The sequence below is a fragment of the Poecilia reticulata genome, linkage group LG8 (assembly GCF_000633615.1).
Source record: "Poecilia reticulata strain Guanapo linkage group LG8, Guppy_female_1.0+MT, whole genome shotgun sequence".
NCBI classification, from domain to species: domain Eukaryota; kingdom Metazoa; phylum Chordata; class Actinopteri; order Cyprinodontiformes; family Poeciliidae; genus Poecilia; species Poecilia reticulata.
In genome coordinates this window covers 27544493-27556023 of record NC_024338.1, presented here as the reverse complement: position 1 = coordinate 27556023, position 11531 = coordinate 27544493, and the positions used below count along the sequence as shown (strand labels likewise).

Below are 11531 nucleotides of genomic sequence, written 5' to 3'. Positions count from 1 at the left end.
TTATGAGGGTTTTTCCTCATTAAACTCCTTCTGAAATCTACTTACAGAAGAAAAAATATTAATAAAAAGTTAAGCAGACAGACTGGACACAAAGATTATTAATAATCCACTTCACCATGTGTTTGAACAGAGACTGCAGGTGAGTCAGATAAGCAGCAGGTGGCGCTGATCCCTGATGTTTATGAACAGGAAGGTAATTTATCTTTTATCTGGACGCTGCATATACAACACTTCCTCTAGAGGAATATTAATACCGAATATTAAAAAAGGTTATTATTTTAAAATAGGTTGAGAAATACAGACATATATCTATATTTTGGTGGACGGACACTCCATCACATAAATTAATGGTATGATAAAAACAACCACCAGGGGGCTCTTTAGCAGGAAGTGTGTCCTGTAAACTGTGGGTGTTTTGTTTTGCACGGCGCATTGCTGCCATCTGTTGGACTTTTAGGGAACTGCTGGACTTTTCTGTCATCAGTGCGGTTGTTTGCTAGCGGTAGAGCAGAAGAACACGTGTTTGATATGAACGCCGCATTCCAGGTTGAGTTCGTCGAAACCTGTAAGTAGCAACTTATACTTCAAAACGAGCCTTTATGTTAACATATGAGGAATTCATCCCTCAATGGAATATATACTAGTCAGTCCCAGTGACCTTTTCAATAACGGTTTTTGCCCATGTGCTTTCTGGGTAAAAATCAATCGCGGAAACTTCCCGCCCCCCGCAACAATTTCCGGCAGCGCAGGTGATAACCGTGTAACACTTTTTCTGTTACAAACTGACTCCGGCCCCCCAGAGAAGGGAAACGTTATGTGGCCCTCAGGAAAAGGTTTGAGGTCTAACTGTTCACACAAACGAACCTCCTGGCGTCATTAAATATCGAACAGGAAGTCCCTTATTGTGAAGCCATCTGATTGGCTGCCGGGTTTGAGCTTTGCGCTACACTGCCCCCTAGGGGCCAGGCGAGTTTTAAACACCGCAGATCCCGTGTACAATATTTTATTTTTAAATGATGGAGATTTTCATCTTTACAAAGATTTTATGATGTAAAACAAAATAAAAATGAATAAATATAACATTAACTTTAGTATTTTCTTTTATTTCCATCTTAATATTTTTTTTCAAATTATGTATTTATTACACATTTTAGTGAAAAGTAGCTTTTTTCGAAATGAGAGTGTTGGATGTTTTATTTGAATCATTCTTGGAGGCCCTGCTTCAACCCTCTGCAGGTTCCTGTGGTGGAGATGAAGGAGAGGAGTCAAAGGTCAGGATGTAACTTTATGTCTTTAATAACGTCTCCATTACAGGATGTTGCATCACTTCCTCTTTTTTATTTATTACATTGTGTTGGAGCAACATAATCCATTCGAGATTTGTACACAGTGAGCGATCTCCGTGGAGCTGGGGGGTCGCGACGTTTGGTCCGAAAGCCCGGCGTTCACGCTGAGCTCGTCTGGAAAAATAATCTGGAATGCTTCGGAGCGAAAAGGAACGCCACCTGATTATCGTCAGCAACGAGACGCCGGCCGCGTCCCGGTCCGAGGACGGCCGGCCTCAGAGGACCGCCTGCTGCAGGCAGGAAGCCCTCCGAGGTCAGAGGTCAACGTTAACCAGAAAACACCTGAAGTTAAGAACCAGAACCCTCCGGAACCGGATCACAGAGCGGACGGAAGGAGCCGCAGAACCCTGACCCGGCTTTTAAACAGGAAGTTACTCTGGATGCGGCTCCTTTAGAACCGACAGACCCATGAGACAGTGGACCCGGTCCGGTCCGGTCGGTTCGGTGCTGCTGGTCTGATTCAGTAAAAAACTGGAAATATTAAAAAAACAACAACAAAAAACAGAACATGAAACTTTTGTGCTTGTGTTTCATAAGTACTCCAAAAATACGGACCGGTCCTGCAGAGCCGGTCCAGTTCCCCTCCTCCCCACAGTATATAAGGTGAAAACACACACACACACACACACACACACACACACACACACACACACACACACACACACACACACACACACACACAGCCTTGCATAAGTCGCTCCTTTCATTCCGTCCACAGATAAAATGTAAAAGAGCACAAAGGTATGAAAATGTAAGAAAAGTCATAAAGAAACCTTTATATAGCGCTTGTATAAAAACAGGAATAATACTTTGATTCTCCGGAGGTTAAAGGTCGGCTTTAGCTGCTGTCGCTGCTCACGGCGCTGCTGCCGCCGTCGCTGCTGGTGCTGGCCGTGTCGGCCCGCTCTCGCTTGTGGATCTGCTCGTGCGCCTTGAGGTGACCCGACTGGCTGAAAGTCTTGCCGCAGCAGGGGCAGGCGTACGGCCGCTCGCCCGTGTGGATCTGCTGGTGGGCCTTCAGGTGGCCCAGCCGGCCGAAGCTCTTGCCGCACTGCGTGCAGCCGAACGGCCGCTCCCCCGAGTGGATCTTCTCGTGGGTCTTCAGGACCCCAGAGTTGCTGAAAGTCTTCCCGCACTGCGAGCAGGTGAAGGGCTTCTCGCCCGTGTGGATCTGGACGTGGTTGCGGTAGCTGGTCTCCTTGGTGAAGCTCTTGCCGCAGTGCTGGCAGCAGAACGGCCGCTCGCCCGTGTGGCTCAGCTGGTGCGCCTTCAGCTCCTTGGACTGGCCGAAGCTCTTTCCGCAGGCGGCGCAGATGAAGGGCCGCTCACCGGTGTGCAGCCGCTGGTGCGAGCGCAGGTCGTCTGCCTTGGTGAAGCCCTTGGGGCAGTGGGCGCACACGTAGGGCTTCTGGCCCGTGTGAATCAGCTGGTGGCGCTTCAGGTTTCCGGCCTGACCGAAGCTCTTGCCGCACTGCGAGCAGGTGTACGGCCGCTCGCCCGTGTGGATGCGCTGGTGCGTCTTCAGGTTGCCCAGCGTACTGAAGTTCTTCCCGCACTGCGTGCAGGAGAAGGGTTTCTCCCCCTGCATGTTGCGCGGCTTCCTCACCGTGGGACTCTGGGTCTTGGTGGTGATGAGCAGACCCAGGCCGGCGCCGGCCTGGCCCGCCCGGCCCGACCCGTCCACGGCGGGCTGCAGCTCGTACAGCGTGCCCTCTCCAAAGTCGGGGTCGGGTTTGCCCAGCCCGTCCAGCAGCAGGGCGTCGGGCCGCAGCTTGTTGAGCTCGGTGCGCAGCTCGGCCATGTGGATGGACTCCAGGCCGTTGTGGTGCAGGTGGGCCGACACGGCGCCGGCGTCCGGGTACTCGGACTTCAGCGCGCCCAGCTCGGCGCTGTAGTAGCAGTGCAGGTCCACGGCGTGGTCCGACTTGATGTACTCCAGGGTGTCAGTGACCTGCAGGAGGAAAAACACTCGATGAGTCGGACCTGGAACCGACCAGAACCGCCACGACTTCTGCAGACCACAGGTCTACAGCGGAGCGGCTGAGAAAATCATTTCCATTTTCAGAATAAAGTCATAATTTTATAACTCCTCCATCAAAATGTAAATATAAAACGAAGCATTTTGAGCAATTATGAAGTTTTACTTTGAGAAATAATTCTTTTAAAACACCAGCATCAAATTATCAGCAGCAGAACTTTGAGCAACAAACCATCCAAACCTTCTCATTACAACTTTGACTTTTTACACAAAATTTATTACTTTTTTCTGACAATACATATTTTAAAAAATCAGTCATGTATGATGTCGGCCATGTTTTCAGAATCAAGTGACCGCTCTAATGTGTTAGCATTTCAGCGCTAGCATGCTAGCTGTTAGTGTATTTTGTTGGTTTCCATATTTTATGTTTCTGCTAATAAAATATCATGAAGTCAGATTTACAGGTTCATGTTAACGGATCCAGAATGTTGAAAAAGTTTATTAGTTTTATTACAACTAGTAAAAGCTAAAACAATATTTATCTAATGTAATAAAACTATCCATCCATTTTCTAACACCTTGTCCCTCAGTGGGTCAGGAGGAGCTGCTGCCTCTCCAGCTGACGTTCTGGGCGAGAGGCGGGGTCACCTGGACAGGTGACCTGGACAGGTCACCTGTCTGTCGCAGAGACACACAACCATGCACACACACACTCACACCTAGGGACAATCTGGAGAGGCCAKTTAACCTGACAGTCATGTTTCTGGACTGTGGGAGGAAACCGGAGTACCTGGAGAAAACCCACCATGCACAGGGAGAACATGGAGACTCCATGCAGAAAGACCGGGAATCGAACCCAGAACCTTCTTGCTGCAAGGCAACAGCTCTACCAACTGCGCCACTGTGCAGCCCGTAAAAAAAACTACATATTACTATTTTTAACTTATAAAAACTAAACCGGGCCGTGTCAGAACCGCCTCTGGTACCTGGGAGATGTAGTCGAACACGGAGCAGGGCTCGTAGTGCGACTTGTAGTCCAGCTCCGACGCGTCGCCGTGGTGGAACGCCAGCTGGTGGTTGTCATGGTGACCGTGGTGCTCGGACTTGATGTAGTCGAGGCCGCTGATCTCCATCTTGATCTGGTCGTGGCCCAGCTCGGCGGTGGACAGCGGCTGGATCTCGGAGAGGTCCACGGTCCGGATGGGCTCCAGCTCGCAGTCCTCCGGCTCGCTCTTCACACACGGCAGCATCACCAGCGGCTCGGCGATCTCCGCCGCCAGCGAGCTGAGCGTGGGCGTGGGGCAGTCCGACGACAGCAGCGCCAGCGTGGGGGGGGCGGCGCCGTCCAGAGGCGGCGGGGGGGAGCCGCAGTCCGGCGGCAGGCCGAGGCCCAGACACTCTGCCTCCAAGTCCGACATGGTGAGGGGCGGAGCCAATCCTCCTCACCGCTCTCCGTACCTACGCCTGAAGAGTCGCCGAGGCAACAAGCCACGCCTCTTCCTCTCCTCCTCCTCGCCCCACGGCTGCTGTGGGGGGGGGCGGTCCAGATGGGGGTGAGTGGGTCGACCTGAGAGGAACCAGAGACGATGAGGAGAAGGTCCGAGACGTCAGCGCCGTCACCTGACTGGAACCAGCCTGCAGGGGGAGACAGAGAGGGGGGAACAATAATATTAATAATAATTAATATTATCATTATTACCAGTATTATGATTGTTGGCTGCAGAAGCAGCAGCAGTATTTAGTGTTCTCCAGTCCTGCCTGGTTAAAGCTGCAGTATCGTGTTTTCCAGGCACATTGTTCCATTTTACAGCAGGAACTATGTTACCTTCGTACGTCATAAAAATGCTGTTATATAAAATGTAACTTAAAGAAATTTTACTTCGCGATTCAACGCCCTCAAATTGGGCCTGTCTCTTTAAAAACTCCTGAAGCTCCGCCTCCAGGAAGTCATGCCAACATGCCTCCTCCATTAACCCTGAAACGTTTCTACCAGCGCTGCCCTGAGACCCTGATGCAGTTCCTCCAGGTGTTTGCCAAATGCTGCTGGCTAGTCTGAAGGAGTTGAGAGAGACGGGAGCTTGGAAGCTGCAGCTGTGAGGAGGAGCTGCGCCTCGAAGGCGGGGCTAGCTCCACCCACGAGCTTTGCAGCTGAATGGTTGCCATGGAGATTAAAGGATTTGTCAAACATGCATGAAAGAAATCAACACTCCAGGTTTGTTTCTGATGAAGAAATAAAAACATTATAACATTATGGAAAGATCAAAAAGTGGGTTTTCCATAAAACTGGCCCTCTGAAAACATTTCCTCTCTGCGCTGCTCTGTGACGCTCAGAGCACAAGATGAACCTCCAAATTATTTTACTGTTGCAGACAAAACAAAAGGCCATCATTCTGCAAGCAGCTATTCACGAGCAAGCCACACTAAGCTGCAATGAACAAATAAAAACAAGAGTATGATAAATAATCCTGTGATCTGCTACATCCTATTTTAATGTACTGACAGGCCTAGTCAAATCATTTAGAAACCATCTGTCTTAATTCATTCACAGCACCCTCATTGATCAGACATTGAAACTGTTTGACAGCCATAATTAAGAGTTTTATTAATTATGGATCCGTACTTCACAAATGAATTTATTATTGTTTTTAGTTGTAGTGATACTTTTTATTTAGCTGCATTAATTATTCATTATACTGTAATTAATCCTTTAAAACCTTTTACCAGCGTTAATTAAAATAGTTCAACAGGTGCTGCCTTCACTGACTGCAGGAAAACAGACCAAACCTTTTCCTGCGTGTTTTTTCAGTCCTCCTGCTGCAGACTGTGCCGCAGCACAACCTGCAGCAGGAAGCGTCATGTCAGGCTACTTCCTGCCTCCGAACTGCAGCAGCTTTAGTCCTTCCTGTTGGTAGAAACACAGAGCCGACATCTGTTTGGGAATAAAGTGGAAAACAAACGCAGCAGGTTTCCGTTCAGATCCTTAACTGGGTTAGTTTTTGTTTCCTCTTTCATCTGCCAGCAGCAAAGGATCTGCTAATTACAAGAGCCATAAATCAGCATCGTATCGATATCAGTAAACCTGGATACATCCAAAGTTTGTTTGAATCTTGTTTGTGTTTCTGAGGGGAGTGTGTGTTTGGCCAGAGGAGTGTGTGACGTCTTAACTGAAGACAGAGATGCAATGACAGCGAAGTGGTTGATTATTTAATGTTAAAATGTTAAGGAAATGCATACAACATCAATAATATTGATAAATATTCATATTCATCTGGATATCTGTTATCCAGCAGTTTCAGACTGGACCAGGAGAGATAAGGATGTGATGCGTTCACTGACTCAAGCTGGGATGTGATGCGTTCACCCACTCAAGATGCGAAATTATCAAATTTCTCCTACAGTATTTTCCGGACTATAAGCTGCTGCTTCTTTCCTACACTTTGAACATGCGGCTTCTCTGTGGATTTCTCTTCAACCACCAGGGGGCTCTTTAGCAGGAAGTGAATCAATGGAAGTCAAAATTGTAAATCAAAGAAGAACTCGCTAATTTTCATTTAGAACAAGCACATGCTAGCAGCCATGCTAGCAGCAGGCACGACGGAGAAATGTTTTCAAACTCTTATGATGCAGCTTCTAAGTTGAGGAGTATCGATCTGGCAGGACAGGAGGGAAATGGAGCCGCTGCAGTAAACTCAGCTGMACARAACCGGATCTGGAGACGGAGAACTGCGTCCTTAATGTATCCGGTAGTTATTAGGACGCAGCTCTCTGCTGCCCTCTGCTGGGTCCTAATGGGAAACTGAGAGCATATACGTTAATGTCTGTGACCAGCGGCCTGCAGCCCGGTGCGGCTGATAAGTTTCCAGGGAGGTTAAAAAATTTGAAGGTGCGGTTTATACTGTGGTGCGCTCATAGTCCGGAAAATACGGCCGTTGGTCTTAAAAGATATTTTTTGAATTAATTATCTGCAAATAGGCCCGTCGAGATAAACGATAAATCAATTAATCGCTTGATAAATTAATCACATTCAGCGTGAAGCTCCCAGTCGGGGGAAACCCCTGATTTAGACCGGAGCGGCCATGACGATCTACCGTAACACACCACACACTGCAGGATGATCGGTTAGATGGCCAACGATCTCAGATTGTCATAAGGGGGAAATATGTGTGTGCCTCCATTTAAATCTAGTGATTCCTGAAGGGCAACATACAGACTTCATAATCTGCACTCTTTTGGTTGAATGCAGTTTTTATTTCCACTTTGGCTTTATGTTGTTTATTTTTTATTCAAGTACGTTTTTTGTTAATGGAGACTGAGAATCCATTTTATTTTTGTTTTTGGCTGTTTAGTTTATTAGTTTCAATGTTATGTGTTCTTTTGAAAATAAGGTGCAACTATAAGGAAATCACATGTATTATTGGTCATTTCCATTAAATCAGTGTCAAAAGGTCTTGAAGCAATATTATCGTTTATCGCAATAATTTTTTAGACAATTAATCGTCCAGCAAAACTTGTTATTGTGACAGGCCTACGAATTAATTATCTACAAATAATGTCGTCTCTGCTGTAGCAGTGACTAGCAGCGTAATCATGTAATGTTCTCACCACTAGATGGCAGCAGGTGCAGAGCATTTTACATTAAAACAAGAGAATTAGTGATGCATGAATGTTACTACAGTCATTCATCACCACAGTGTTGTTGCTGTCCAGGTGTATTTCTGAAGTGGACATGTTAAGTGCAATTTGAAATAAATGTACGATAAAAATATTTTTGTGTTTATTTGATTCCTATTCAAGACACTTTGATGAGAATGACTATATATGTAATATAGGCGGCTACAGAGGATCTTTGTTTCCATTTTTGGTTGGTGGTGCCTCGAGATTTATTCAATTAAAACAATGAACCTTGGATCAAAAAGGTTAAAAACACAGATTTAGACCTTATTTGGGCCAATGTTAATATTTCTACTATAAACTGAAACATATATATTTTCCAAATAAAAAGTCAACCACATCACTAACGTTGTGTCTCTGCTCCAAACTACCCACAATGCAACGCTGCATCACTGTCACGTGACCAAACCCCTCCACAAACACAAACAGCAACAAGATGGAAATAAACACCAGTTTCTAAATGTCTAATATCATTTATCGGTTCCATGCGGTGAGTAAAAACCTCATAAACTTAACGACACTGATGTAGAAGAAAGGAAGAGAAAAATCAGAAAAACCCAAAATCCTGGCAGGTTTGGGTTCATCTGCCAGAGATTATTGTCCCAATTAAACCAAATTCTTTCACCAAAGGCATCAAGAAAAATTACAATTTAGACATTATTTTCCTCGTCTTCAGTGCTTCCAAAGCTGTGATAATTCGGATAACAATTCCTGTAATATGGCCACCAAAGGACTGCGTGGATAAAATAATGAGCCGTTATAAATCCACTCAGGCCAGTGGAGCCCCTCTGCCGCTGACTGGTAGAAATAACGTCCATATAAAGCGAGTCCAGAGGGTCTCTGCTGTTTCTGGACCTTTTCTTTGCTGTTTTACTCGCTCAGTTCAGTCTGAGGAAACCTTGGGTTAAATTATGGGATGGAGCAGCTCCAGGTGTCCATCAGGTCCCACATCCGGGTCACGACCTGGACAGATTTCCTGGTGATGATGGAAGGACTGAACTGGTACCAGGGTCAAAGGTCAAGCTGATGCCAGCTGATGAAGACAGATGATTTCAACATAAATTTGATCAACAGTCTGGATGGGAATTTCTCTCTTTCACTAATTTCTGAACCTCCAGATTTTTATTATTGTTTAAACAAACAGAAACAAACATCTGGGAATTTAAATGTTTTTCCTCACTTATCCGGACCTGGAAATACTCTAATCAAATTCCAGTTTTACAGGATCCCAGGAAGTGACCGTTACCTGTCTGCTGTCACACAGCCACGCAGGCTCACGCACACCGGCCCACGCACCGCTGCCGTGACCTCCTCCCGGTGGCCGCTCTCTCTCCGCCTCCAGACAGCGGTAGAAAGCTGCTGCTGTTTGCGGAGGGAATCGCTCTGCAGCCGCACCAGCAGGGCCGAACTGTTAGCCGCTAGTAGCTAGCAGCTAGCCAGTGGCCATCTTGTTTACGGAGAACCAGCGGGGCTAGCTGCAGCTAGCATCCCGCAGAAAGTGAGAGTGAGGCGGCCGCAGGAGGAGACACAGCGGCCTCCTTCAGGCTGCCTGGCCGCTTTGTGCATCTCACAGGCAGGCTGCGGGCAGCAGAGACCGGCTGACACCCCGACACGAAGCCACAGAACCGGGGGCGATACGAGCGGCGGCCCGGTCCTCCGTCAGACCGTTAACAGGCTCCGAACCTTGCGGAACTCCGCGGCTCGGGGCTGGGGAGAGGGAAATCCCCGGAGAGGCAGGCTCTTACCTGCGGGTGGCCCGCTTCATGGTCCGCTATCTTGGTTCTGCTCGGTTCGGTTCGGCTTCCCCTCAGCTGCGGTGGCTCAGTCCTCCGGACCCGCCACGTCCACCTCGGCAGAACACCCTCTCCTCCTCCTCCTTCTTCTTCTCCTCCTCTTTCACTGACTAATTCCCCTCCCTCCTTCCTTCATACCTTCCTTTCCTCCCTCCTTCCTCCCGCTCGTGCACACACATACCCGTTCAGGCGGGTATCTGGGTCACCATGACAACGGCGCCAGTAGGTGGGTACAGCTGTGAGGGCGCGCGCAGAGCGGGTACGCGCAGTCATCTCGCGCTCTGCCTTTTGATCTCCATTGTTCCGACTGCACGCGCCGATGTGCTAATTTGAATTAGTGAATGAATGAGGAGCAGCACGCGACCCGCTGAGCCGGGGCAGCCAGGGCACGAGGCAATTATATGACGTCACCACGTCCCAAAGATCTGTTTTTTTCTTAAGGGAACCAAACACATTTCAGAATGTTTTTAGTTATATTAGCGTTTAAATATTAATACAGAATTATTAGTTTATTAATTCAATCTAAGCTTTTAAATAATGACATTAATATTATGTGCTATTATTTTATTCCCATTTCTTTTGTCAGTTTTTATGTGTTTTCTAATTTATTTATATTAATTTTACACGTATTTGTTCAAATATGTTATTCATATTTTTTGTTTTCATTTATACTTATTTCATATTTCAGATTTTTATATTGTATTTATTTTTGACAGGTTTTATAAGTCATAACCACCTTTTGAGGTCTTTTGTTACCATTTTAAATAAAATATTTTTTATGTTTTATGTACTTAATTTATTTGCGCCATGTTTCATATTTAACAGCCATGTCTGCTGTTCAATGAGTTCTTTAGTCCGGAATTATTTTGGTTTATTTGCCTGTTAGTTTCATTTACTTTTGCATTTTTCTGTGTTTGTTTCCATTTTGAACCTCTAATTAACTCCGTCACCTTCAGTTTTACAGCAGAAAAATGTGGTTTGTTGATAAGGTGATAAAAACTGAGTTATAATGAGTTAACTATTGGTATATGAATGGGCCTAAGTGATAAACGGTTCAGAATTATCTATCAGAATATTATATTTCTGAACAGTTACAAGACAGATAATATGTCAAACATGGAGGATAAAGATGCAGAACCATAACTCAGGTTTACAGGAGCAAAAGTTTCTGAATGTTTTAGTTCTTTTTACATCTGTCTTTCAAGCTAAGATTACCATCATTGCCCTCTGACCCCAGGGCCCCTGAGCGTGCTCAGTGATCCAAACAAAGGTCCAACGCCGGTTCGTTAACTGGAAACCTGTTGATGATTCATGGAGGAGGAAAAACTCTGGATCTTTTCAGTGCTTGTTCTTCACCAAACCGCCTCGTTCTGGGTCTGGATCCCCAGAGAGCCGGTTCATCCAGGTCCACGGCATGGTGGCTCCATCGCCAGCGTTTCTCTGGGCGCCTGATCGAAAACGCCTGACCGTTTTCCTCTGGGTTTGAGACGAAGTGCGGTTGTCACCAGAGACTCATCATGGCGGCCAACACAGCCGGACTTGTTCAGCCCGAGCAACAATCCAGCAGGTTACCATGGTGATGCCTGCTGGTGTTTCTTTGCTGCTGGACAGCAGGCCATAAACTCACACTGGTCTCTAAGACTGTTTTCCCTCCTTCAGTCCGGTCGACCCGGTTCTACTGGAGCCAGAACATCTGCTCCACCTGCAGCTGCTCTGAGTCAAACCAGCCTGTTCCCCTCCTGG

General features: G+C 46.8%; 1 protein-coding gene across 1 annotated transcript; it reads right to left on the bottom strand.

Moving 5' to 3' along the window:
- Nucleotides 1-1272: 1272 nt before the first annotated feature.
- On the bottom strand, nt 1273-10150 carry LOC103469453 (zinc finger protein 391). Its single transcript, XM_008417138.2, has 3 exons — nt 9741-10150; nt 4311-4959; nt 1273-3297 (listed from the first exon to the last, which is right to left on the bottom strand). Exons 2-3 carry the CDS (start codon nt 4740-4742, stop codon nt 2185-2187), a joined length of 1545 nt encoding a protein of 514 aa, XP_008415360.1. The 5' UTR covers nt 4743-4959; nt 9741-10150; the 3' UTR covers nt 1273-2184.
- Nucleotides 10151-11531: the final 1381 nt, after the last annotated feature.

What these genes read in the sequence shown, in the direction of transcription:
- LOC103469453 (XM_008417138.2), bottom strand. Translation starts at nt 4,742, where the DNA reads ATGTCGGACTTGGAGGCAGAGTGTCTGGGCCTCGGCCTGCCGCCGGAC. An exon ending in TGTTCGACTACATCTCCCAG is followed by an intron (nt 3,298 to 4,310) that starts GTACCAGAGGCG and finishes TTCCTCCTGCAG; the next exon opens with GTCACTGACACCCTGGAGTA.